This window comes from Dunckerocampus dactyliophorus, chromosome 5 (genome assembly GCF_027744805.1).
Source record: "Dunckerocampus dactyliophorus isolate RoL2022-P2 chromosome 5, RoL_Ddac_1.1, whole genome shotgun sequence".
Taxonomy (NCBI): domain Eukaryota; kingdom Metazoa; phylum Chordata; class Actinopteri; order Syngnathiformes; family Syngnathidae; genus Dunckerocampus; species Dunckerocampus dactyliophorus.
In genome coordinates, this window is record NC_072823.1 from 8109812 (window position 1) to 8137767 (window position 27956).

The following is a 27956-nucleotide window of genomic DNA, read 5'->3' on the forward strand; positions in this document are numbered from 1 at the left end:
ATGTAAAGAATACGTGGTGTTCTATGTTTATTATTTAAATTGATTTATTTAAACCTTAATGAGCAGATACAAAATTATATTCTATATACAAAAACAAAAACAAAGATCTATCTCAATAGACAAAGTAAGTAAAAATAGGCCAAATCTCTTCATGCATATTTTTCTCGAACGAATCGGCTCTAAGAGCACCACAACCCTGCCCCTCCCCCTGCTCAGTGTGGACACAGAGACACCGCCACACATCTTTACCAATGACATTCGCCTTTAACAAAAAAAAAAAAAAGACGAGGAAAAAACTAATGGCTCCCAATTGGCTCCCAACGACGCGAGCCGGCTTCTGTCGTTCATTTCAAAGAGCCGATTCGTTCGCGACCGACACATCAGTACTACTCTCGGCAGCTCGCGTCCAACTGTCAGCAGAGTGCGGCGTGCCTCACAGCTGCTGCCAGTTCACGACATGTGTTGCTGACTTGACTGAGTGGGGTGGGAGGAATACAGCCCGACCTGCCAGCATCCATTTGGACCCAGGAGCCAGCCTTTTAAAGCGTTCCAACCGTGACATTAGAAGCTCCACTGGACGGCGAAGGAGAGAATGAGAATAGTGGATGTTGTTTCCACTCGTCGGTACATCGCAGAAGAATAGGACTCACTCACAAGGTAAGCGGCCACGACAGTTTGAAAGTGAACGTTAGCTTCCTCAACGCACGGTTTCATCCTCACTCAGTTTCACTGTAAGCAGTAATGCTAAACCCTACTCCGCTGTTGATGTCTCACCAAGCAAATAATTCTGCTGAAACTGAGTAAATCAGCTGTGACAAACTCGTTTTCTCTGTGGGCCACATCGCAGTTATGGCTGCCCACAGAGGGTCACTTGTAACTGTCAATATCAATACAAATACAGTATGAATATAACCTCATGATAGAACTATACAATTACCCATGCATATGGTTATTATATTTTTACTAACAAATTGGATACCTTGCTTTGAAATGAGAAGCGAAGTAAGACAAGCAGACATTCAAGTATTTATTTTTTATAACAAAAAATGATGATTGTAATATCTTGTTGCATGATCAGATAATAGTTAAGATCAAGAGGAACTGACGCAGTACAATTTTTCTGTCAAAATGAAAGGATGAAAACATTTTGAAGGAAAAAGTGCATTATTGACACAGTATTCCCAGGCTTTGGCGGACCACATCTGGTCCTCGGGCCTTGAGTTTGATACGTGTGGAGTAAATGAAACAATGCTTGAAGAGTTTATGAGCTGAGAGTTGTTAATGCGCCCATGAAACACTCCCATGGTTTATGGAAGGATCCCATCTCTTTAAAAAGACACACTTACACTAAAATCACGTCCTTTGATGTTCCCCTTCTTTAAATGTTACTACAGACCTGCCAACATGTACAAATTTATCGTAGTCAGCATCCCGTCTGACTCGTGAATACGCTTGTATACTTCACCGCTTTCCAGTTAGTTGCATTTTCCTGGTTTCACTTTCCATTTCAGTCTGTACAGTACAGATAAATAAATAGATCTGATCAGTTTCTCAATAGTATTTCAAATCGGTCGGGGGCCCGTGAAAACATTTCTGCCCTCTAGGGGGCATGACAGAAAACAATTGAGAACCACTGCTCTATGCATAGCCTGGATACTTTGTACTTGTCAATTTTGGTGTGGTTAAAATTGATGAGAGTCCATTTGCTCTGCGGTTCATCTGGTCAAGTGTGAACACAGTCCAGGACCAAAAGTACCGGACCAAACATCAGGGCCGAGGCCACCTGAGAGAGATCTCAGTCTGCCTCCCAGTGGGCTCCGGTCCTGAACGGAGCGAGGCGAGCGTCAATGCCGACCGCACCAACGCACCAAAACGCAGGATATGTATGATGTCAGCAAATATGAGCTTAACCAGGCGATGCATAGCAACACCCAATGAGTGAAAATCTGAGTAAAAATGACTGCCGTCCATGCATGAACGTGTATTGAAGACCCCATTAAGATTGAAGTGTCTGAACCTACAAGCATTGGGAAGTAGGCCAGTGGCTGGTCTGCTGTGCTATGTCATCCATGCCCAGACCTCCTTAAAACGTTAACTGGGCGTCTAACTGGTTCATAAAGGGGGAGGGGGAAGGCCACAGACAAACAACTGGAATGGTAGATCTCCTGCAGGACTCTGCTTCCATCCTGTTCCAGATGTCACTATTTACTGTATTTTTGTGTTTTGTCTGCAGCGTGACGTAGCAGCTGTGCATGTCATCTGTCGGTATTCCCCGACATTTGAATACACATCACTGTTGCATTGCATTGAACAGTAGCGTCTCAAAGCACACAATACTGACAGAGGAAAAAGCTGAATGCAGATCCAGGACACTGGTTCACGCCTGATTCGTTCAAAATTTAAAACAGTGGTCATTGTGATAATCTCAACAAACACAATACCTTTAAATACTGTACAATTTTCAACATTTTTATATGCCATAGAGGTGTAAAAAGACGTTAACTGCTGTATAACATAGATAAAACTACTCACTCTTTGATGACACTACACTGGTGTAGAGACGTGTAAGGGGAGATTGATGCTTGCTGAAGGGGAGTAGACATCGCATGTCATTCTTTTAGGATTGTGCCGGCCATACAAGCGTAAAAAGAAGTTAAGATGGTTTAAGATGGAGGATTATATGATCTGTACCTAGTCTTCATAGGACGCTAACTTAATCTTGATTTGCTGTTTCCATAGTTGGGTCACAGTAGGTAAAGAGACTGTATGCAGTGGGTTCCTCCAGCTGCCTAGAGGGCGCCAACATTCAAACATACTGCCAACATTATATCCCACCTACTCCTGCTTTGAGTACGCCAACGTAACACACTAACTACTGATAGCAATTTGGCTAAGTTTAGCTATTAACATGAGCTATCATTGAATGCATAGCCTAGCATAACAGTAATGAATTGTTGAGATTGCTTTTTTTGTGCTATAGGTATGTACTTGAATGCGAACAGCCATTAATGCCAGTTATTTAAATTATTTGAAAAATGTGAAAAATTTTATGCAGTTTAGTTTGTAATTGTGAAAAGTATGGACTTTTATTTTGTACAGTCTGTTGTTTTAAACCACTGTTGGTAACATACGCTAGCCAGTGGTGCTGTTCGTATAAAACAATGTAATTTGAAGTGAGTTGCGGGGGTCCCTTTTAGGAGCGCATGTAATTTTAATGTTGTGTGCAAAGAATCCTTCTGGTGAATGTCTAAATAAGTCAAGTTTGGCATTTATAAGAGAACCCAGCTGATCACAGGGCCGCGATATCCACAAAAACTCGTCATCCCTGCATTATCACCTAGGAGCTATTTTGAGTTTCCTGAACTCTGTATTCTGTAAATCTGTTCTGTGCTGAACAGGACGCCTCTGATTAGCTTGTCGTCCATAGACAATATTCTTTTCATAAAAAGTAGTGATAATGGCCACTAAATAGGTAAAAACAGCCACAGCAATATTGAACACGAGAGCCGAAGATACGATTTCACTCCAGTTTAATCCAGCTAATGAAGAAGCCAAAAGGTTTTTTTGGCATCACAATATTACAAGCCCCCTAATCCTGAAACAATTTTACATTTACCCCGTGGGACATAATTACACAAATGATTAACTAATCAGTCAATAGAAGAATCAAATTCCAAACTATTCTGAAAAGGAAATGACTATACGCACCTTGTAAAAATGTAACTTAATTGAATGAACAATAGGTCTATTTTTAGTACTGCTTGTGCCAGATAGTAATGAACAAGCTGTGCTGTGGGCATGCTGCCATTTTAATTGGGTACAATTTTCCTCTGCCGCTGATGATGATGCTTGAAAATCAAGCTGTTTCTCTGCTCTGAAGTTCTACACGTCTCGCCCCGAAATGTATTTATCTTTTGGTGTTGAGACTAAATAAGATGGTTTTGGAAATTCCCTCAGTAATTGATTGTCATTCTAATGTGTCATTCTGCTCCAAAAATACTTGATGTTTACAATCATGTTGAAACTACATTTCCTTCCAGGGGAGTAATATCCATTCCCAGTGCACTGTACCATAATCCTCTTTCAGTGCTCGCAAACATGACTGAACATGAAAACCAAAATATACCACATCACTGGTGCAGTGTCAGCCCCCACAAAAGCTTCAGACCAGCTGACTGGAAGTGGCTGAATTCATTTTAACTAGGTAACATTGTCTGAATGTGGTCCCTTAGCCCCGTGAATTATTTAGCCTGTTTGGCATTGTAAGACAACCCAGTGCTGCTGGGGCAGTTGCAAGGCTGTACTGATATACCAACAGTGAAAAATGTATCACATTTAGCTTTGTGCCGATCTATCGCTAGGTATTGCTTTCGAAAGATTCAAGGTTATATTTAAAGATAGTTGCTATGATGTACAGTGTACTGTAATCTATATAATCACACCCGTCATTAAAACTCTAGATGATAGCTTTTTGCTCACTTTACTGCTTTTATCATGACTACATCATGACCAGCAAGAGGGTTCGCTTATAAGACTGTGGCTACTTCAGCATGAACTTGTGGTTTTATGTTTAAGAATACCATTCCCTTGACATTTCTGCCCTTCTCATACCACCCCTCCAAAATATTCTTGTAGTCTGGGAAACAACTGGCTGACCAGCCGCTCCAGTTTCTAAGACTTAGTGTGGTCATTGTTATATATAGACAGGCCACCCCCCTCCCCAAGGTAATGATAGGGAAGCAAGGACCACAGGGTGTTCTGGGCTAAGACACATTCAAGTCAGGGGAACGAGGCCCCTCCCTCAAGCTCACCATATAAACTTTAAGATGTGGAAATTGTTGGGTAGGTTTTGGGTGGTGGTGTTGAATCTGTGCTCTGTCTTATCAGCGTTGGAAAAATGATAAGGCAGAGCAGCAATGGGCTCTTGCTCCTTGATGGACCACAAGCTATTCTGAGCATTGTTCTTTTTCCACTGTCACTCTGATGGTTGGTTCACCCCAGGGGCATACATTGTCTGTGTTGCTACTATTTTTAATGTAAAAAAACACAAACATTACTGCCAAAAAAGAGACATGGTCAAAAATGTTTCTTCCACATGCTCAACCTTTTGCTCCTGGGAGCATAGTAGTGATGGGACTTTCTCGAATGAATTGGCTCTATGAAGTGTTTTCTTTGTTTGTTTTCTCTTAAAGCCGCATGTGATCGGTTAATATGTGATAAACAGAAGGGGGAGGGAGGGGTTCAATTGAGCAGCAGGAAGCAAAAATGAGGTATTTTGTGTTTCTGAATACCAATCTTCACTAAAAACTAGCTTGGATGCTCCTTACATTTATTGATCCAATACATCATTGGCCAATTTTTCCCAGTATTTTAGAAACGACTGTAGCTTGGCTGACCTTTCTAATGGGATGTCAGCATTTGCACACACAAAATCCTCAGCAACCTGCTTTCATTTTGAACGCTCTTATTTTGAAGGCCGGAAGTGTGTTGTGTGTGTTGAGAATGTCTGTTGATGGTTAAGACGAGCTGGGAGCAATGCATCCTTATTTCACTCAGAACAATAATAAGCAGTAAAACACACTCTAAAACACACTCATACAAGCTGACTCACACACACACAGCCACACTAGCATTCTCTGCTTATTTAGGTTCTGTTCTGTTCTGTTTATTTTCATTTAATAAGGAGACTTCCGTGCATCTGATGTGAAATAGTTTCCCAATTGATGCCCCATTCTTTCAACTCCCTCCACCCTGAACTGGCTAACCAGTATAAGAAAACGATGGAATGTCTGCATTTTCCACCATGTACTCTCAACATTGTAAACAAGTGAAAACACCAGTGTCCATCAGACACTTTGGCTTGTTAAATGACTGTTAAATGTTGATCTGTGGAAATATGCTGTAACACAACATTCAAATTGGTAGCTCTTGTTGAGAGATACAAATCCTTTTGGTGCTGCGGCTAATGCACTGACTCAAACCGAGGCGAGCTTGCAAATGTGTACGGTTAAAGGCTTACTGTTGTGTTTGGATAACCACAGAGGATTGACTAATCATCCCATGGCAAAAGGTCTTCACAGGTCTTCTCTTAGTTTGCGATTGCCAGACTTCAACTAAGCTTTTCATTTTCTCTAATGTAATCCTCCGTTGTAAATCCTGCATGTGCTCAAGTTTGATTATAGCCTCAAAAAGAGATAATCAGGGATGAAGGAAATGGAGAGCGCTGCAATGATTGCTTATACAGCCGTCCCTCGTTTATAGAGGTTAATTGGTTCCACACCCGACCGCGATGAATGAATTTCCGCGATAGAGGATTCAATGTTAATGTAACCCGCCCTGTTTCGCACTGCCCGCACCGGGGCTTGAACATAGGACCTTCGTAATGGGAGGCGAGATCGCTGACCACACGGCAAAAAGCCCGGACTGTCGGCCGCGTGTTCAGGCAGAGGGAGTGAGGTTTACCAACGTACACTCGCACAACCTCACTGGCTGGCATCCGTTACATTAATACATTGAATATTTTTGTAGTTAGAAACCTGTTTATAACTTTCTAAATGCAGTTTTTAGCATTATCACAGCCCTGTAGAAATTAGATAACACCCCTATAGTCACCTTTACACGCCTATTAGTCCTTGTCTACACCACATTGCGCAACTCTTATGCTAGAGGGACTGGAGACAAGTTAGCAAGCTAACCAGCTAACCAGTGCGCAATGTGCTGTAAACAATGAATAATAGGGGTGTAAAGGCGACTATAAAGGTGTGTTATTTCATGTCTACAGGGCTCTAATAATGTTAAAAACCTTATTTAGAAAGTCAAACAGGTTTTCTGTGCTCTAAATACAAAAATATTCAATTTATGAAAATTGAATCCTATATCGCTGAAATTAATTTTTTGCGGTCGGGTCTGGAGCTAATTAACCGCTATAAATGAGGGATGATAGAGGGTCTTGGTAGTGTGTCACCCCGAAAGGTAAAGATTCTTTCAAAACCCATGCACCACAAGGTGCGTTTCATAGATTTTGCGCAATTTTGCTTATTAACAAACAAATCCTTGTTGGCAGAGCCAGAAAGCAGAGGTTGTAAGTTTTGCTGATAACCTTGAAAAAAGACATCTGACAGCATTTTCTCTTAAAACCACATAATGAGTTAGCTCGAAAGATGTTTGTGGTTAATGAGCACTGAAAGCAAGCTAGACTATGGATAGAGCTTTATGTCATAACAGGACATGATGTCACTCGGGCCTCTGTCTCAAAGGTTTTGTCTCTTTTAAGCAACCAGGTTATTACAATTACAGGACAGTCGTTGCAGTACTTTCAGTTGAACAAGCCCACCTAACCACTTCCTCCCCAAATTCTGCTCCCCACCGCCCCGACTCTGTTTTGAGAGATGCAGTTTGTAGTTCTTTTTCTCCCTGTAGCATATGTGCAGATGTTTTGTTTGACCTCCTATCGTGCTTCGTCGCTCAGTTTTCTATGGCTTCCCCCTGTTCAACACAAGGTTCTCAAAACAATAGTTCTCAATCAGCCTTCCTCTATTTAAAGCCTTTTTTAACTACATTGAGATTCCATTATGTGCAAAGAACCCCAAAGCAAAATAACACTGAAATGATCATTTGAGACTATAGTCAGTCAAGGTTTTGTTTGACACTCTTTCGCAGTTCTCGTTGAACCTGTTGTTGAAGGAGTGGCGGTGACTGGTTTCCGTTTCTTCTCGACCCCTACACAATACTATCTGTAGTGAGAAGAATCAACACAGGAAGTAAGCAGCTTGAACCTATAAGATGGAGCAAAACAGCCCTCACACATAAATGTACACTGGATAGTGGTTGAACATCACCTTGTTTAGCTTGGATGAAAAACAACCTTCGATCATGACAGGTTTGTGTCACAAATGTATTTAGGTGTGAATATGCCACCTGTGAAAGCCAGAACACAAAATAGCAGGTTGCCTAAAGAGCAGAAGCATGAATTGCTTTGTTTAGCATTCAGTAACCTGCCCAGATTGATCATTTAGGCAAAGAGAGATGCAGTGAAACACCCAAGATCGAATACAATCAGTTCTGGGATGCTAGTTTCTGGTGGCCAGACGAGTGTAACGACTTTACCACTAATATACAGTAGATCCCCGCCTTTCACTGAGATGGCGAAAACCCTCAAGTAATTGGGACACCCATAAAAATGTGTATTTCTGACACAAGGTTAACATTCTTCCCACTCCATCCTGCTAGCTTGATATTGATGGTCTCAGATTTTTCGATTAACATTTGACTGTTATAATTATTAGACTAGATTCAGCTCTAGAATCCTCCCCTTTTCTCTTCAATATGCATCACACACTTATTCAACATATTTGAAATTATAAAATGTATAGGTACTCACCACTGATGAATGATAATGTAAGATGATCAATAGAACAGACGGAATCTGAGTCACGGTATAGAGGCAAAACTGTAATCCTTCGTTCATCGGCGTTAATTGGTTCTAGACCCAACCGTGTTTTGTGGATTCCTTATTTATAAATCAAATATTTTTATAGTAAGAGCACAGAAAACCTGTTTAGGACCTTCTAAATATGCTATTAGAGCCCATTAGACATGAACTAAGCACCCCTATAGCCACCTTTACACATGTATTACTAAATATGGCACACATCACAAGTAAATAACGCATTTAAGACATAAATAAGACTCGTGCTTGTGTGTGTTGCTCTAAATGTCTTCCCTCAGGGAGCAGAGTGGCAGATGGACAGGAAGTGACGTTGGGGGCTCAGAGTTGAGTTTTAGCTCACACAACGGTAGGTCGTGTTTTTATTACTGATTATTGCACCTATTATGAGGTCATTCAAGCCTGCGTCTGGTGTGTGTGTCTCTCACCGAACATTATAATAACATTACTGACACCTTTTGACCAGTGTAGAATATATACATACTTTGAATGCATCTTCTGAATGCCTTATATTTGTATTTAAGTTTGTTTAGCCATTTTATGTTTAATTTAGGCAGAAAATGCATAACATTTGCTTCAGTATGCATACTTTTTGACTAATAATAGGCCATATTCAACCATGAAACAGCATGATTTATTTAAATGTTTTTGAAAAAGAGATGCAAAATTTGAACTGCAAAGTGGCGAGAGACAACTGTCTACAGTGTAAGTTTTTTTTGTGTGTCTCACAGCAAATATGGCACGTTCAAGGACCACTAAACAAAGTGCAAAATCTCAATGCTTGACAAAAAAGCATTATCAATGAAGCAGAAGGACATACACATGTATGCTGTATATTGTACTAGTATTATGATGTATTTATGTACGTATTACCGACTTAGGGTATGTGAATGTGGGGATCCACTGTATTTCTACTCATCCCTGTAGCTACAGCAGTCAACTCCTGGCTCAACATCACTTCCCTGGCTACCATATATCTTCAATGAATGTGAGTTGCTTGCTTCACCTAACTTCTGTTATATATTCTTCTTCTTCCTTTTTTAGGTATTTTTGGTCCCTTTGTTATAACTCTTACTTACAAAAAAGCCTTTAAAAGTCAAAGAACAACAAAATGCAGAATTACTCTTTCATCCTGGTTGAACTGAGCTGTAGTGAGGTGCACTGACGATTTCTCCTGTCTCTTGTGATATGCTCACATCTTGCATGAGGACAGTTGGACCTCATAGCTTTTGCGTTTTCTGTTAAATTTTGGTCTGTTTCTGACTTATAAGCTTAGTAGAATTCAAATTTGAAAATTCCACTATTATTTAACGTGTTCCAGATTTTAATGCTTGACACCCTATTGGGCCGATGATTTCCGCTTTAACAGAATCGTGGATTTGACCAATAAAAACAGAATTTACTGCCAAACGCGGAATCTCGCAGAAAGTGACATAATATGAATGAAATGTCACTGTGATGAGAAGGAACGTTCATGTGGGAAAGTATTTCCCTGGCGGACCATTCAGTCGTGGCGGAATCTCATCACAAACACTTAACACACACTCTCTGCCTCACTAAACATGTCGAAATGGCGGCCTAAATCACCGGCGAACGTTGGTGAAACAACTTGGAAACTCCTCTCTTACGGAGCGTAATTGGAAGCTAGCTGGGTTAGCTTAGTTTAGCAGGGCATGCTAGTGCGACTGTGTGTGTGCGCGACTCTGGATGAGCGTTTACACCGTGTTGTGTTTGAGCTTTATACAATGCTCGCTGATGTCGTGCTGGTTCTGTGTGTGTGTGGGGGGGGGAGGACAGGCACGTTTATTCTTACACCCGGCTCGTCTTATTCATCAACAGACATTCTCAACACACACAACACACTTCCGGCCTTCAGAATAAGAGTGCTGTTTGCCACATCTTGTCTAATTGTGTAACCAAAATAAGGGTATCATAAAAAAAATCTTACCTTAATAACGTGATTGGAATTGCATCGATGACTACATCTTCCTTAATCACAAGTATGGGCATTACACTTTGTTGAAGATTTTGTAGCAACATGCGGAGAGGCAGGCATCCCATTAGAAAAGTTAGCCAAAATTACTGAATTACAGGGCGGAAAACATTTAAGCGGGAAAAAATGGAATTTAGAAAAAAATAAAATGGATTTCATGGGGCCTTATTGCATCCCCAAAGGGTGAGACGGTATGGATACAATGTTCAGTAAATACAGGGTAAAGCTGCCACCAAGCGTACTCAGGTCTTGCTTGAAATTTGTTGACGATACAAGAGATGGACAAGAACGGCAGAAGAAAGTAGAACAGCAGAATCAATTTGTTCACCGGTGTTGTTTCCCTGACCACCTGTTGGATTAGACGATCAGCTGCTGTGTACAACTGACACAGCAACACTTCATGTTATTGCAATTGTTGTCCTTGACAATAAGGTTGTCTTTACATTGGCGTTTGTGTCACTGTGAGAGAGTGAGTGTTGTTTACAATGGAGGATGAATCATTTTGAGTGCCACTGTATAAGAAAGTGAACCACTGAAGATCCTTTTGGAAGTGTGTTCGGCTGTGTAAGTGTGTGAGACAGGTGTGCAAACACCTGTTTGTACAAAACATGCCATACATATTGCCAGAGGCCTCAGCTGGCTGCTAAAAGTGTATGGTGCCCAAAGTCAGTGAAAGTCTTCCTCATTGTGCTTCATTTGTGGCATTTGGAAGAGGAAGAGCTTTTAGTTTAGCACAAGAGGCACACTAACTTGTTGCCTAAAAAGCATAATCATTTACTTCTCTGCATCAACATTGTCACTGTTTTACTATTCTTTGGTGAATGATGATTCATAGTACATGCAGTAGTCACATGATTATGTGGCTTAGTACGCGTGGTTTGTTTTCTTCTTCTCATAATTGTTGCAATGTAATTGAGTCTACTGGGTCAGTAATGCAACATTTTGTGTAATATAACAAGTAACCTTTTGGTAATAGCTTTTGTCTCCACATGCTCCCATTTCATTTCAGATTTTGACATGAAGAAGGACATAGACACATTGATAGCAGAGGAACGTGCTGAAATCCTTTCTAAATATGACAAGGTAAGACCTGATCTGCCATCTCTGATGACCATGCTGCCACTAATGATAAAAATCCTCCCGCTGAAATAGCCCATAGGATCCACCATGGATGTCCAATTACATTACACTCATGTCTACCGTATACTCAAATTTGAATGCCGATTACACCAAAGAATATACCTGTTTCCCTTGTCTTGAGTCTTTATTTTATGCACATTTTCTTGCCTAGTTTATGGTGTTTTTGTTTCAGGGCCGGCAAGAGGGTGTCAGCATTGACCCCTGGGAGGATGCTGACTACAGCATTTATAAGGTCACAGACCGCTTCGGTTTCCTTCAGTAAGTTTATCCCACTTTAGGGGGCTAACATTTTCCTGGAGTATTTACATGTAACATGTAACACATGGTGTGTTACATACCATCTGTTTTCGATGCCGCTCATCCTAATTAGGGTTGCGGGGGTGTGCTGGAGCCTATCACAGCTGACTTCGGGGAAGAGACGGGGTACACCCTGGACTGATTGCCAGACAATGGCAGGGCACATATAGACAAACAACCATTCACACTCACATTCATACCTATGGACAATTTAGAGTCGCCAGTTAACCTAACTTGCGTGTTTTTGGAATGTGGGAGGAAACCGGAGTACCCGGAGCCACTCACTGGGAGAAAATGCAAACTCCACACAGAGATGCCCAAGCGGAGATTCGAACACAGGTCTTCCTGATCACGGCCACCGTGCGGCCCTGCGTTACATACAAATCAGCATAACAGAAAATGACCTTGACCCTGTCTCATCCCACCCTACAAAAATAAAATCAAGTAAGAGACAGCATCGATAATAGAACACATCAAATAAAAAATAATAAAATAAAAATAGTTTTAAGTTTACTTTTAAAAATGTCAACACTTGCTGCCGACCTCAGATCCTCTGACAGACTGTTCCACAAACGGGGGCCATAGCGACAGAAAGAGACCTCACCCTTAGTTTTAGTTCTGACTTTTGGGATTTAGAAGATGAGTGCCTAAGGATATGAGAGCTTGGTAAGGTTCATATGTTGACAGTAAACTAATAGGAACTAAGACCTTTTATGAGCTGTAAAAACCAATAAAAGTATTTTAAAATCAATTGTAAAAGTCACAGGGAGCCAATGCAGAGACTTCAGAATTGCTGTAATGTGCTCTCTCTTGCGGCTTCCTGTGAGTACTGTAGGCAAGCAGCTGAGTTTTGAAGTAATTGTAGCTGGTTAATGTTTTTCTTTGGAAGACCAGAAGGGAATGGATCAAAGTCTCTGCATTGGCTCGGGAGAGCAATGGTCTCACTTTGGCAATGTTCCTTAAATGATAAAAGCCTATCTCAGTCATGGACCTGATGTGTGATTTAAAGTCAAGCTCACAGTCAAATAAAACACCAAGAATTTTAACCTGCTCACTAGGTTTCAGCGTGGGTGTTAGGAGCTTGATTTTGAGCCTCTGTCTCTTTGAGCTTCAGGACCAAAATGTTGTCCTGGTCAAGCTGGAAAATATTGTTAACCATTCAGGACTTAATATCTAAGATACATTTAAAAAGGGTGTCAATAGGGCTCCGATCATCAGGAGAGACAGAAATATACAGTTGGGTATCGTCAGCATCATATGGAAGTTTATACCATGTCTCCTGATGACCCGTCCCAGAGGCAGCATGTAATTGTTAAAAATAATTGGACCTAAAATTGAACCTTAAGGAGCCCCACATTGCATTTTATATTTCGTATTTTTTTATTAGGTCTTCTGCCATTGCTCTTTTCCTTGTTAGCTTATGCCACGTTTAGGTTATTTTAGAAATGTTCCTTTTTCTTAAATATGCTTTGTTTCTCGTTTTTTAGTGAGAAGGAGCTACCTACACCCAGTGTGCTTGAAGAAAAAGTATGCATTTAATTTGCAGCCTACCTGATATCCTTCATTTATGTGGTCTATCACTTAGGCACTGAACAACGTGTTTCATTTTTCCTTCCCCAGCAAAAGCAGCAGGAGATAGAGCGTGTGGAGAAATGGCTTAAGATGGTGAAGAACTGGAACAAGTATAGGAGCAGTGAGAAGGTTTGTACACTGCCACTTCCATCTTACGTTTATTATTCATAGTGGCGATGCAATAGTTCAGTCTGAGAGACACCCTGACACCCCTACATGTCATGCATCATCAATCACAGTAGATAAACTGGTGCAACAGAAATACATAACTTTGTCAAAGTAGTTGACTAGGACTGATGCTATTTGTTATGATTCTGTGTCTCAGTAAAATGGCCATCAAATGTTGCATGATTTTGATGACTTGTATTGTCCTGGTCTGATGTGTTTCAGTTAGTGAAGCGTGTGTATAAAGGCATCCCCCTCCAGCTCAGAGGCCAGGCTTGGGCGTTACTTTTGGACATAGAGAAGGTTAAAAAAGACAATGAGGGCAAATATGAGGTATTAATCATAAATCTTTCCTACATTATCTCCCACCCAACATGTCCCTTGACGTTTGTGTGTGTGTGTGTGTTGTGTTTGTTTCATCAGAAAATGAAGCTGCAAGCTCGTAACTTCTCCACGGAGATCAAGCAGATTGACTTAGATGTCAACAGAACCTTCAGGAATCACATCATGTTCATGGACCGCTTTGGAGTCAAGTGAGTCCTTCCCGGATAGGCTATAAGAAACATCTTGTATCTCAGCGGTGGAAATAAAAAACACAAGCAAAATGCATTTCAAACCACATGAGCTCTTCCCTTATTGGTCGGCGTGTATAAACAAGAAGATTTGCTGTTCCGAGTAGTGGATAACAATGCAACATATGGCAAAATAGTCCTTTGTTGATCACTGACTATTTGGACCTTTTGAGGAAGTAAGGAAGACATGACACTATCAAAAGACATTCTATCCACACACATGTTAGCCAAGGACGTGTTTAGTAAGTCATTTGTTTACTTGCAACCAACAACTGAAGGATCGGGGGCCTACTTTCATACACTTTTTGCATTAAGAATGATAAAATCAATGCAATGTGTAGGTCAGGGGTCACCAACGTGGTGCCCGCGGGCACCAGGTAGCCCCCCACGACCACATGAGGTGCCCGCAAGCCTGCTTTTCATTCGGGTTTTCAGTTAATAATGAAAGAATAGTAGTAAGAAATGCATTCTGAAATACAAAATGTGAGTTGTGGACACCAGTATTTTGTTAATGTTCTGGTAAAACAAGCATATTCGCTTTGTTTGGGTTTAAAATAAGCTCTGAAAAAAAATGTTACAAAAATGAGTAGGTCTTGGCCATTTTCATTTTGTAAAAGTAGCTCTCACAAGGAAAAACGTTGGTGACCCCTGGTGTAGGTCAATATATGATAAGCGATCTAAACTTAACATCAACATTTACCTTTGTGTTATAGGTGACAAAGCGACTTCTTGTAATATCGAATAATATATTTATAATAATATATATTTATACATATATATAATGTAAATAAATTATATCATAATTATAATATAAATAAAATTGTATTAATATATATAAGACATATCTCATAAATAACCTGTTTTATCTTTTGTGATACAGTATGCCTGATTTCACAAATTGATTTAGAAAATAAAGTCGTAAATTTACGAGAAAAAAGTCGTAATATTCCGAGAATAAAGTCCTAAATTTACGAGAATAACGTCGTAATATTATGTGTCATCGTGTCATACGTTTCAGAGGGAAAATATAGCATAGCTCTCCAGGAAGGAAGGAAACTTTCCTCCTGTTTCAGGCAAGCTTTTATTTATAACATGGTGCAAAACAGAGCAGTTGAGCATTTAGCATTTAGCATCACATGCCCCAGAGAGTTCCGTCAACATTGCAGTCCGGGCAGGCAACTTCATAGCTGTCTATGAGTTACGAGTTTTTTTCTCGTAAATGCAGGACTTTATTCTCGTAATATTGCTAGTTTTTTGTCGTCCATTTAGACTTTATGCTTGTGAATTTACGAATTTATTCTTGAAATCTCAGATTATTTTAATATTCCGTTGTAACAGGCATTGCCTGAGACAGCTATGAAATGTTGGGACTTATTTGACCTTTGGCCTTGGCCAACAACCAACTTTTTTTTTTCTCGGAAATGTATTTCTCATAAATTTACGACTTTATTCTCGTAAATTTACGACTCAGATTTTTATTTTTTGCCAATGTGCCTCCCGAAAATGTGTTACCCTTCAGTTTTGTATCCAATTACACTTTACTATACTTTACTATTATACTTAAATTCCACTCCAAACTACTGGAGTCATAGTTTAACTTCAAGCCCCCTAAACACACTGCTAATGTAAGTTGCTTTCAGAATTTAAAATGACACAGATAAAACTTTATGTAGGGGCCTGTCCGAAATTATTATTTTTGTTCCTTTTTACACCTCACAGGTTTGTTCATTCTTGGTCTCCGTTAGGGTGTAACCTTTGGCTTGAGGCATCCCCCCGCTGTATACAAGTGCTCAGCCCTACAGTGTAGTTTCCTCCCCTCTCTATTTTATTAGCCTTCCTGTCAGTGCACAAAGCCCCACAGGAAATGGCATTTAATCAAAAATGTGCACTGACATCAAGCGCTAGCACAGGACAGTCAGACCTACAATGATACATTAATCCGAGATAATATACACTGTAGCTCTTGTATAGAAAACAAACAAAGATGTGAAACAACTTGTCACACTGACGCCATTTGTTTGGTGGTTATTGTTGTGAGCATGTGTCAGGGCGATCTCTTCTTCCCCCTCACATCTAAGCTAGGGTGAGTCCGAGCCGACCAAAACACAGCTCCATCCTGCTTGCTTGCCCACTCTTTCCCTGCAAGTCAACAGCTGTCACACTCGCACGTCAACAGCGGCCCCTATTTAAAGCTCCTTTCCTGCCTCAGTCGGTGTTTGGGAGACATCCTCCGTGGCCCACATTGTATTTGTGACCACCACAGCCTCATTAACGCATACATTCAATGGTCAGAATCCAAATATAATCAGCACAGTATTTGGTGGTTGCTTTTGAATGATGGAATACAAATGGCTAGAATGTGATTCTAACTAAGAGATAACCAGTGTTGCTTTGATAATTGTAATAAAAAAATAATAAAAAAAAAGAAGTAACACAGTTGGAAGTGAAGGTCATGAGTATAAATGCTAAAAGTCCCTTATGTGTGGTGCCTTTGGTTAAGGCCTGAATGAGGAACTGAAGTAACCAGTGTCAAGTCCTCCCTTATTACACTTACTTTAAAAAAAAGAACAAATTTAACACATTTTGCAATTGGCAAAATGTTGGCTATATGAGGATTTGAAGGAACATTTTATTGTGGCTGCTTTGAAGTGATATTTGCAGCTATTTTAATGGGATTTGGGCCCACTGATGAGACTCATTTAGGGATATGTCCTTTCAAGGTTCATCTAATAGGCTTCACTTTACCAGGGATGCTCTTTTAGCTTCTCTAATTGTTGCCAACCAATCATAATTCTGGTTTCTGATTCTGGTTTCTTCCCCCTACAGGCAACAGGCACTATTTCACGTACTGGCAGCTTATTCTGTCTACAACACGGTAAGTGATGCAGGTGTGTAAAAACACAAGTGCATTACATAATATTGTGGCGTTCCAGAGCGCATATTAGTTGCAAAGGACAGAAGTGGCATTACATCTGTCCTTATTCTCTTTGTGAGCTGTGTCATTTAATTATGGGCTTGACTTGGCTTCAGTGTAAAGAAATGCAGTGAAGCAATTTGTCCACAGGTGAAGCCATATCAAAGCTCATTTATCTACAGCGGAACCCTGGTTAGCGTCATTAATATGTTCCAGAAGGTCTGACTCTAACCGACACGGACTCTAACTGAATCGATTCTTCCCATAAGAAATCATGTAAATCCAATCAATGTGTTCCAGAAAGCCAAAAATGTTAACACAAAACATGTTTACAAGTATAGTGTGCATAGTTTGCATGTAACGCATGTAAATACATATAAATGATGAATGAAAGGGCTAAATCAACATTAAGGTTACTTTTACCTTTTATTTACCTTTTTATTGAAGATGTGAATCTTGATGTGACTGTTCCCAAAGACACAATGTGGCAGCGAGACGCCGCACCGGACACCATCTCCATGTTTTGCCATGAGTTGTTTTTTTAATTCAATAGTGTTTCTAAGCTCAGTAACCCAAAATGGAGGCAAAGAAAGCAGCAAGTACCAGCATTTTGATAAAGAAGGCAAGGAACGCTATTTATATAAAGAAACAACCCAGGACAAAACAGGAAGATGTTTGTGCGGTGTCTCGCTTCCACATCTTGTCTTGGGATACAGTCAGGTCTCAATAAAGGTAAAAGCAACTTTTACTGTTCATTTATCCCTTTCATTTGCCATTTATATGTGTTTGGAATTGTTTTATTGTTGTAAAACTCTAAAAATGTGTTTTGTGTTTACATTTTGAGAGTCAACTGCTGATGACATCCTAGACGGGCGACGTAGGTGACTTCCGGTCGCCACTTCTTAAACAGACTATTAGGACGCTAACAAGGAAAGACATTTTCTGATGCAAAATACATTAAGAATATAGTTGGACTCATGCAGTGTATTAATAACGCGACATGACGGGCACCATATCGTACGGACAACGCACGCGAACAGAGGCGAAATCGGGGCGTGCATTTTTTAGGTTAACCGAAAAACATGCTAACCGGGGCGTACGCTAACTGAGGTTGTATCCGTCAATGTTCCTAAGTTTATCTCGTCATAAGGACACAGCTGTGTCTGGTCAGTACAGTGTGGCTAATCTCCGGTTAATTTACATGTAGAATAGAATGCTAAAATGCTACACACAACGTTGCCTGTGCCAACTGAATAAACGTTTTATGATGGTGACAACTTGACGCCGGGACTGATGAATTCAGCTACAATGGACCATTTTGGGAATTTGAATATGATAACATTGTTGATCAGCACACGGACACACGGAACAGAATGGCATCGACTGTACTGTACTGTAAATGGTATATCGCTGAGATAGCCACCATCTGGAGTGCTATGCCACTTTTTTTCTGCCACAAATACGCAGAACATGTCAGTGCTCACACACAGTGCTGGGTCTGTTTTTCTCCTAGGGATGTGTTTGGCACTTCCTGTATGGAAGAGGTGTTTGAGCCATAGGAAATGGACATGTGCTATTCCCTGTTACCCATTTCCCTCCGCTCACAAACTGCTCATAAGAAACTGGGTCAGTGGGAGAGCACAGGAGCGAAACGGGGAGGGAGAGGTGGTGGTGGTGGTGGGGTGTTTGTCCTTTCGCCTATGTGACAGCAGTGAAGAATGTGGAGAATGTTGCTTAAGCTCAGGGTAATCACATTTGCTTTTATCCTTGAAAGGATACCCTGAATGGTAGATTCCACGGCCCTAATATGGACAAGGGCATTTTGGTCATGTAACTCAGAATATATTTAGATTGGTAGAAATTCAAGCTGGAAACACCCAAAATGTATGTTTGGCTACAGTAAATATTTGAACAACCCTTGGTGGAAATGTTTAGAATATTGTTGCAGCGAGCACCGAAGGTCTGCCCACAGCAGACATTCAGGTGCTCTTAAGAAAACCCTCGTCTCCGGCACGCCCCGCATGCCCTCATAAACGACTCCTCTCATTTGCCACTTGAGTTCAACTGTCGCCACTGTCGTGTTCCCAGGAGGTGAGCTACTGTCAGGGGATGAGTCAGATTGCCGCCATGCTGCTCATGTACCTGAATGAGGAGGACGCCTTCTGGGCTCTGTCCCAGCTCCTCACCAACGGCAAGCATGCCATGCATGGTGAGACAACACACATGGAGACTCAAATCAGATGGAAAATGTTTGGATAAACACTAATAATTTGCTGTTAGCGACATACATTTATTGTAAATGTAAGCTAGAAGGAGGGCAGACATCCGCCAATGCTTGTTTTGTGTTTCTGCACATGTGAAATGGGGTTTTCTGTTAAATTTAGCTTATCAAATGTAAAATCTACAGTTGTTTATTTAAATGTATTTATTTACAATATTCTATTACTGTATTTATATTACTTATCAAAGACCAGTATTTCCTGTGCTTCCCATACATTCATTTATTTGTGGTGGCCCACTACGGGTGCATTCGGCCTGCCACAAATTGCCACATGTTGTTTGGCTGTGCTCATACGCATTATAATGGAACTGTGTGTGAATAGCAGGTAGAGCAGGTCGTCCGGAAAACAAACGTTTGGCGGTTCAATCCTCGCTTTCTCCCCCCAGTCACTGTCGTTTTGTCCCTGGGCAAGACACTTCACCATCTTGGCTCCAGGGCTGCCCACAGTGGTGGTCGGAGAGGCTGTGGGCGCCAATTGGCAGCCATGGTTCCGTCAGACCGCCCCAAGGCAGCTGTGGCTACAGATGTAGATTACCACCACCAGTGTGTGACTGAGGAGTGAAAGAATAATGGGTTCACTTCATTGTGAAACACTTTAAGTGCCTTGAAAAGCGCTATATAAAATCTAATTCATTATTATTATTATTATTATTATTATTATTATTATTAGAAATGTGTGTACTCATAGAACAGAAAGCATGAATACTCAGTCTTTCCGTATAAAACTCCAAGTACGTCAAGTGGTGTGAAAAGTGTCCCCCTTCCTGTTTTTTTTTTTTTTTTTGCATGTTTGTACCAATTAAATGTTTCTGATCATCAAACAAATGTAAATATTAGTCAGTGACAACACAACTGAACACAAATGTTTTTAAATTAAGCTTTTTATTATTAAGGGAGAAAAGAATCCAAACCTACATGGACCTGTGTGGAAAAGCGATTGCCCCCTAAACCTAATAACCTGTGGGGCCACCCTTAGCAGCAACAACTGCGTTTGTGATAACTTGCAATGAGTCTCTTACAGCGCTGTGGAGGAATTTTGGCCCACTCATCTTTGCAGAATTGTTGTAATTCAGCCACATTGGAGGCTTTTCCAGCATGAAGCGCCTTTTTAAGGTCATGCCACAGCATCTCAACAGGATTCAGGTCAGGACTTTGACTTCAGCCAACCAGAGGTGGACTTGCTGGTGTGTTTTGGATCATTGTCCTGCTGCAGATCCCAAGTTTGTTTCAGCTTGATGTCAGATGGCCGGACATTCTCCTTCAGGATTTTTTGGTAGACAGCAGAACTCACGGTTCCATTTATCACAGCTGAAGCAACAAAACAGCCCCAGACCATCACACTACCTTCACCATATTTTACTGGTATGATGAAATGTGGTGTTACTTTTACGGCAGATATCATGGGATACACACCTTCCAAAAAGTTCAACCTGTGTCACGTCAGACCACAGAGTATTTCCCCAAAGGCCTTGGGGTTCATCAAGATGGCAAAATGTGTTCTTTTTGTTCAGCAGTGATTTTTGTCTTGGAACTCGATTTTCCCAGTGTCTTTCTTATAGTCATTAACACTGACCTTCACTGAGGCAAGTGAGGCCTACAGTTCTTTGGATGTTGTTGTGGGGTCTTTTGTGACCTTTTGGAGGCGTCGTTGCTGCGCTCTTGGGGTAATATTGAGGTAATTTTGGTTGGCCAGGTCACCACTGTTCCATGATTTTGCCATTTGTGGATAATGGCTCTCATTGTGGTTTGCTGGAGACCCAAAGCTTTAGAAATGGCTTTGTAACCGTTTAGATTTTTTTTCTCCCTTAATAATAAAAAGTTTCATTTAAAAACTGCATTTTGTGTTCAGTCGTGTTGTCACTGACTAATTTAAATGTGTTTGATGATCTGAAACATTTGAAGTGTGACATCTGCAAGCCTCCTGCAATCCATTGCCACAAATAGATTGCGGTCCTGGAGGGAAACACTGATCTTGCTTGTAATTTTATGACCCCATCCTAATGTGGATTTTCACCTCATTTAATGGGAAGAATCTCAACCATCACAAACAAACAAGGATTATTTATTCAACAAAACCATGCATGTTAAATGTTTTACTGATAGTAATGAGTGGCATCAAATGTCGACATGTACATTTGGAAAAACACCATTTTCTCAATCTGCCTTCATCAATACTTCATGCGGGCCTGTAGCCATAGTTTTTACCCCATGAACATATGGAATGAATACAATCTTACTCATCTTAGTGTTGTTGGCGAAAGATTTTAAATATTATGTCTCCTCCGCCCACCGTTTATGGTCTGCTGATGTGAGTTTTTCCACTTTGCTAGGTTTCTTCATCCCGGGGTTTCCCAAACTGCAGCGTTTCCAGGCCCACCACGAGCAGATCCTCTCCAAAATGCTGCCTAAACTGAGGAAGCACCTGGTGAGTGACAGCACCCGATGCCGGAGGACAAAAAGACTGACACAGCACGGTGCTTTATTTGCATGTGCTTCACGGCATTATATTAGCCAAAAATGTCAAAACAAATCATGTTGGCATTTAAAAACAATTTCAAATGCATAGAAATGATGAATGGAAGGGATAAACGAGCATTTAAGGTGGCTTTTACCTTCACTGAAGACGTAATTCTTGACGTGACTGTCCCCAAAGACACGACGTGGCAGTGAGATCAACCACCACCACCTTCCTGTTTTGCCATGAGTTTCTTGAATTCAATCGCGTTCCTCACCTCAAAGAAAGTTGCAACCAATTGCCAGCATTTTGATAAAGAAGGTGAGAAACGCTCGTGGATTCAGGAAATAAGTCATGGCAGAGCAGGAGGGCGGTGTCCTTGTGACGTCTGGCTGCCACATTGTGTCTTTGGGAACAATGAAGGGAAACGTAACCTTGATCCTTAAAAGTAACCTCAAACGTTCATAGCCCTTTCAGTTCGTCATTTACAGTGTTCCCTCGTTTGTCGCGGGGATATGTTCCCAAAATAACCCGCAATAATTCGAATCCGCGAAGTAGCCCACTTGATGATGTATGTTCAAGGCTGTAAAACCCCCCACTATACACTTGATACACTTTTCTCATACAGGCGTTAACATTTTATCACATTTCTCTCCTGTTTAAACACTCACAAAAAAAGTTCAAACCTTTGGTTGAATTTTATTGATCAACCTACGAGGTTGAAATTATTACGTGTCACGTGTACTTCCTGTCGTCATATTTTCCTCCACCTCGCCCTCCTCCTGGAACCGAAGATTCGTTTAATCCGTAATGGCGAAGTCCAACTTTTTGTGCGATGGTTAGCATCCTCCTCTGCCTTTGACGGTGCACAACGTTTCGCCGGCAATCGTCGGCGATAAAACTTGCAAACTTACAGCGCTTCAGAGTAACACTGCAAGCCGAGCACATGAAGGCACAGAGGATATTGATTGGCAACGGTCTACAGTCCCTTAGCCAATCAGGGCGAAACAGCGAGTCCGTGAAAGGTGAACGGCGATATAGCAAGGGAACACTATATGCAGTTAGAATTCTTTTACGCATCTTTTATGAGGTTCCACTTTTTTGCGCTACAAAAGTCTGAGAAAGACTCTTCCTCATCCACTTCTACTTCACAGGACAAGGAGCAGATGACATGTGGGATTTACACCACCAAGTGGTTTCTCCAGTGCTTTATTGACAGAGTGAGTGTTCGATTTTACTCAGCTTTTCAAATCATTTGAACGGCATCTATAGACCTTTTCGTATTTGTTCTGCCATAGCTTCAAAATGGTGCTTTACCTGGCCTAATACCTTAGCAGTCAGTTGCAGATGGACAGCGTTAGCGTTAGCGTTGATTCGTGTTGGAAAATATGAGCTTGTAAATGTGAAAGCTGTTCAATGATGGACAGTCCAGCAGCTGAAAATCCCTGCTCTGAAAGTGCCAAAGATATTGACACGCTACCTGCGTCACCTCATTCCATTACCTTCAGAATGCATTTCTACTTCAAAAGTAACATTTTTATTTTAGGAAAATTCTAAATAAAACCTAGTTTCTGTTTGTATTTTTATTATATCAGCTTTTAAATTTGATAGCAACCCATGTCGGCATCTATTTTGGCCACCAATTACACCTACAAGTCTTTGGCCACCATGAGATATACACTGTTTGTTTGAACAGTACTTTATTGTCTACGTATAACAAGGACAGGGGGCCTGCGGGCCAACCAGCCCACCAAAGCTTTTCATATGGCCCGCCAAACATCACCCAAAATATTGTAAGCCGTTCATTCTACGACGGAATTGCTTGTTCTTGCAGTACTTCCACCGCTCTGCAGGAAAACAAGCAATTTTTATGCTTGAAAATGCTCAAGTGAAGCAACAAAAATACATAGAATTTGCTTGAATATGCATATTTAAAAAAAAAACTAGTAATACACCTTATTCAACCACGAAACAGCATGATTTCTTAACTAATATATTTTTGAAAAACGGTGACAGAGTGAAGCCGGGAAATTCGCAACCGTCAAGTGGCGAGGGACAACTACGTGACATGTGCGTATCTCGTCACTATTTTCATTTCAAATTTCTGCCGTCTCCTTTCATCACAGACCCCATTCACCCTCACCCTGCGCTTATGGGACATCTATATTCTGGAGGGGGAGAAGATGCTGACCGCCATGGCTTACACAACCCTCAAGTTACACAAGAGTGAGTATGAGGCCCGTTGGCCGCTGCTCGGTGTCTCGCCGCTGCGTCTAATGAACGCAAGACACGCAGCTTGTACAGCTCGACATGGTCGCTGTTGCCATACCACTGCACGCTGCCTTCTGGTTGGCTGCCTCCTCAGCGCTTGGCTTACATAATGCAAGTGGCTGGTTGCTGTGGAGAAGAATGAAACGCTGACTTTTTATTGGATGCTCCCACGATCATCTGTTCTCTTGTGAAAGTGTCCTCTTTAAGGACATGACGATCAGGTGACACATGTCATTAATGTGTCCTAACTCTGTGTCCAATCAGAGCGCTTGCTGAAGTTTCAGTTGGAGGACTTGAGGGAGTTTCTTCAGGAGCAGCTGGCTGCTTCCTACTTCCTTCCAGATGACGCCGTGGTTCAGCAGCTACAAGCCGCCATGATTGAGCTACGTAGTAAAAAGTTGGACCAACCTCCTCCAGGTACAGTCTCAATTCACTTTTTTGTTGGTTTTTTTTTGTGATGCATTCCTTTTCACGCATTTCCTTTTTTAGCCAAGTCAGAGGAGCTGCCAAAGAAAGCACTGGGCCAAGAGAGACCGATTCTCCTGCTTCCTCTGCAGCCTGACTCTCCTCTAGAGGTCAAAAGTGATCCGGAGCCCGGCAGCCCGTCTCAGACGCAGAGCATTACCTTGTCTCCTTCTACGCCCCAGCAAATAAGAAGCCTCAGCAGATCGAACACACCTTCTTTGCCGTCACCTGAGCCAGCACCAGCGTGCACCACCATGCCCTGCAGAGCTCCTCCGTTACCTCCAAAAGCAGCAAAACCTTGTGCTGAGAAAGACAGAAAAGCGAAGGAGTGCGTCCCCGATTTCAGCCAGAAAGAAGTACAAGGAGGGAAACCAGAGGAGCCGATGGAATGGCCCCCTCCGTATGAAGCCCCTGCTTTGGATCATCTCAGCATGCATACTCAGGGAATGTTGGACCTGCCAGATCTGCCACCTCCACCACTGGTTTACCTCGCAGAGGATGAGCACAAAGACTGTACGGTGGTCCCGCGACCCTGTCCTACTCCACTGGTGGCTCAGGTGAAGCCGTCTCCAAAACTCTTCCCCAAACCCCAAATATTCCCTCCCCGTGCCTTCACAGCATCAGCATCCTCCTCTCCCAGGCTCACTCCCCCCAAACCCACCAAGTTCCCCGTGTCTCTCTTCGTCCCAGCCTCAGCAGCTGACAGGCGGCCTTCCAACACCTCCCAGTACGACAACCTGTCTGAAGCCGATGACGACGACCGCTGCCCTGAGAGGCTGCTGGGCTCCACCCCCGAGGAAGCTTCCAGCATGCACTGCAGTCCACCACCCCCCTTCACCAGGGACTATGACCCCACTCTCTACCCGCTGCCCCCCCCTCCTGTGTTTATCCCCGCATCACCATCATCATCTTCCCTTTCCCCCTCACGTTGTGCTCTTTCCAGTTTGCCTCAGGAAGAAGAATATGAAGGAGACAGTAGCTGGGTGGAGGACGCCATCATCCCCCCTCCCCCACCCAGCTTTGCTGACAGACTGTCTCCAATGCAGCGTCACGCTGACACGCACAGACCCACCTCACCCACCGCTTACGCCAAGCCTTTCTCTCGGGGCCCCAGGGACCATTCTGCCTTCCCAGCGCCACTTTTGTACACCAGGTCCCTGGCGGGCCACTCCAGGCCATCGCAGTTGGCGGTCGGGGTGCCGGCAGTCCGATCTAGCCTGGACTTTTGTAGGATACCTCCAGGTGGACAGCAGCTGCCGAAGTCAGTCACCTTTTGAAAAATGGCCCTCATCATGTTTGCGCTGCAAGAACGTTCAGTAGCTATTTAGTGTGTGTTTATGTCAAGATGCACACATTTCTAGGATTGGTCCTTTTGTAAGGTCAGTACTCTTTTTCTGATTCTCAGTCTTTCTACTTCAAATTGTACGGCGTGCACGTTGCCAGTGCATTATTGGTGTGTTGTAACATTACAGTTGATATTATTTCCAACAAAGTGTCTTAAAGTAACGAGGGTCCGCGAAGGGTCTCAATGCTCACATTGTGGTGAACAGTGAGCTGGCTCACATCTTTTTTTTTTCTGAAATATATTGAATATCTTCAGGTCAACGAGTTACGACACAGTTTGGGTTTTTTTTTAAAACAGAAAATAGATGTAAACAACAGCAGGGAGCTTGTGGTGCAATGTGTCACATATGTTTTCATTGTATTGTTTAAGGTGTTGTCTTGAAGTAAGGACAGTTTATAAGGCTAAAATGAACAGCATCTCCCTCTAGTGGTCCTAAGAGTACTTGCTAGTGGTTCACGCGTAAACGTCCCTTTTTTGTCTGTTACACTGTCAGTTCATGCATGTGCACAATTTTCTACATGAAGACATTTCAAATGGTATATATATATATATATATATATATATATATATATATATATATATATATATATATATATATATATATATATATATATATATGTGTTCAACATACAGGTTGCTGCATTCTTATGTAGCAGCAGTTGCTTTTGTACTGACTTGTACTATTAGAGATGTTTTGCTTTTTCCTTCTCTCTCGTGTGCTGACAAATTTTGCATTCATTCATTTATTTATACAGCGTTCAAGACTTTGATAATGTGGACTTTTCATAAATGAGACCTCCATTGAGATGTCATGGAGGTAGCTGGCAGTAGACCAAAACCTCAGTATGTCTGCATCTAACTTGTCATTGACCAATGAAAATGCATCTACACAAGTTTGTTTTTTTTTAACTTTTAATTTATGGTAAAATAACACATTTCAGATAAAGAAAAAATGTTGAGATATATGCTTTTCATTGAATTATAATATTAGAAGTCTGATAAAAACAGGAACATTGCATTGTTTTCTTTTGTCAAGCAGGCACCGGGTGATTTTGTTTATTGCACTCTCACAAACCTTGAGATGTTAGTGTACATAACTTTTGTTTCCGCTGTGCAAAAAGCAAATTTTCAATAAAAGACCCTTCAAGCATATGAGCTGCATGTCAGCCACTGACTCCCTCCCTCTTGAAGAATCGTCCGTCATCCGACGCACGTGCCTGAAAATTACTTAAGCAAAATTGATAAATAGCTTTCCTGTAAAATGTTTCAAAGTGCAGGTATGACAAAATAATTTCATCCAAATGTGTGATTTCCTCCCCACCCAGTCAAGACACAAGCTCAAAACAAAGCCATGATCAGTATGGTAACAGACAATTTGTCTTTGGTCAAGCTTGCAACGCAACCATCAGAAGTAATAGAATTCAGTTTGGTGGCAGTCCCACCTGTGGCGGATGGCCAATAAGTAACAGCTCCCTGACTTGTCACTGCAGCCTTTCCCACTGGAGCCGGCAATACAATGTCATCCTTCATATCCTTAGCTGACCGATGAGGTTTGTGAGTGAGCTGATGCTTTCCTTCATTTTGGAATCTTCCTCCTTCCCCAGTGACACACCAGCTAGGCGCGTGGAACCATTGGATCCCAGGAGGCACGGCAAACTGAAGAACACCTCCGCTCCGATGCCACTCCAGCCCTAAATGAGATCAGGGGTGTCAAACTCGCCAAACTCACTCATGACACAGAGGGCCAAAACTCGAAGCCGCCTTAAAGCAAACTGCACTTTGTTGGAATTTTGCCCATCATCCACAATCCTTATGTGAGACATGAATACACGTATCTTTTCAGTGCGTTGTAAATATATAAAAAGACGCAGCTAAGAACGCGTGAATGGGAAGCACCTGTTCTGCCTACAAAGCCTTCTGGAAAAAAACTCCAAAAAGTGCCAACAATGCTCCATTTACATATAATGTGACCTGCTTGTTAACCAAGCTACAGCGACATTCTTCTTATTCTTGTTTACATTTGTTACGTTGAAGAACTAT

The 27956-nt window shown here is 41.7% G+C and overlaps 2 protein-coding genes across 9 annotated transcripts in view; one reads left to right on the forward strand and one right to left on the reverse strand.

Annotated features, from left to right (window-relative positions):
- si:dkeyp-19e1.3 (USP6 N-terminal-like protein) lies at positions 1-27066 on the forward strand. 7 transcript variants are annotated; one of them, XM_054775289.1, is made up of 17 exons: positions 1-657; positions 7660-7760; positions 8728-8795; positions 9178-9270; positions 9374-9434; positions 11449-11522; positions 11752-11837; positions 13364-13403; positions 13497-13577; positions 13839-14146; positions 17012-17060; positions 19188-19308; positions 21711-21805; positions 22990-23055; positions 23962-24061; positions 24371-24523; positions 24596-27066. In XM_054775289.1, exons 6-17 carry the CDS (start codon positions 11457-11459, stop codon positions 25846-25848), a joined length of 2418 nt encoding a protein of 805 aa, XP_054631264.1. In that variant the 5' UTR covers positions 1-657; positions 7660-7760; positions 8728-8795; positions 9178-9270; positions 9374-9434; positions 11449-11456; the 3' UTR covers positions 25849-27066. The 7 variants fall into 7 exon arrangements, with proteins under 7 accessions (XP_054631264.1, XP_054631261.1, XP_054631262.1 ...); XM_054775286.1 differs by lacking the exon at positions 9178-9270; XM_054775287.1 differs by lacking the exon at positions 7660-7760.
- uevld (UEV and lactate/malate dehyrogenase domains) overlaps positions 26814-27956 on the reverse strand; it is a 5545-nt gene continuing 4402 nt past the window's right edge. Inside the window, exon 11 of one of the 2 annotated variants that reach the window (XM_054775298.1) lies at positions 26814-27607. In XM_054775298.1, the coding sequence (XP_054631273.1) occupies positions 27443-27607 (165 nt within the window). In that variant the 3' untranslated portion in view covers positions 26814-27442. The remainder of the gene's footprint in view (positions 27608-27956) is intronic. The other variant, XM_054775299.1, reaches the window with a different exon arrangement.

Coding starts and splice junctions, on each gene's coding strand:
- si:dkeyp-19e1.3 (XM_054775284.1), top strand. CDS start 606: ATGTTGTTTCCACTCGTCGGTACATCGCAGAAGAATAGGACTCACTCA. Junction 11,838..13,363: donor GACCGCTTCGGTTTCCTTCA/GTAAGTTTATCC, acceptor CTCGTTTTTTAG/TGAGAAGGAGCTACCTACAC. Junction 24,524..24,595: donor GTTGGACCAACCTCCTCCAG/GTACAGTCTCAA, acceptor TTCCTTTTTTAG/CCAAGTCAGAGGAGCTGCCA.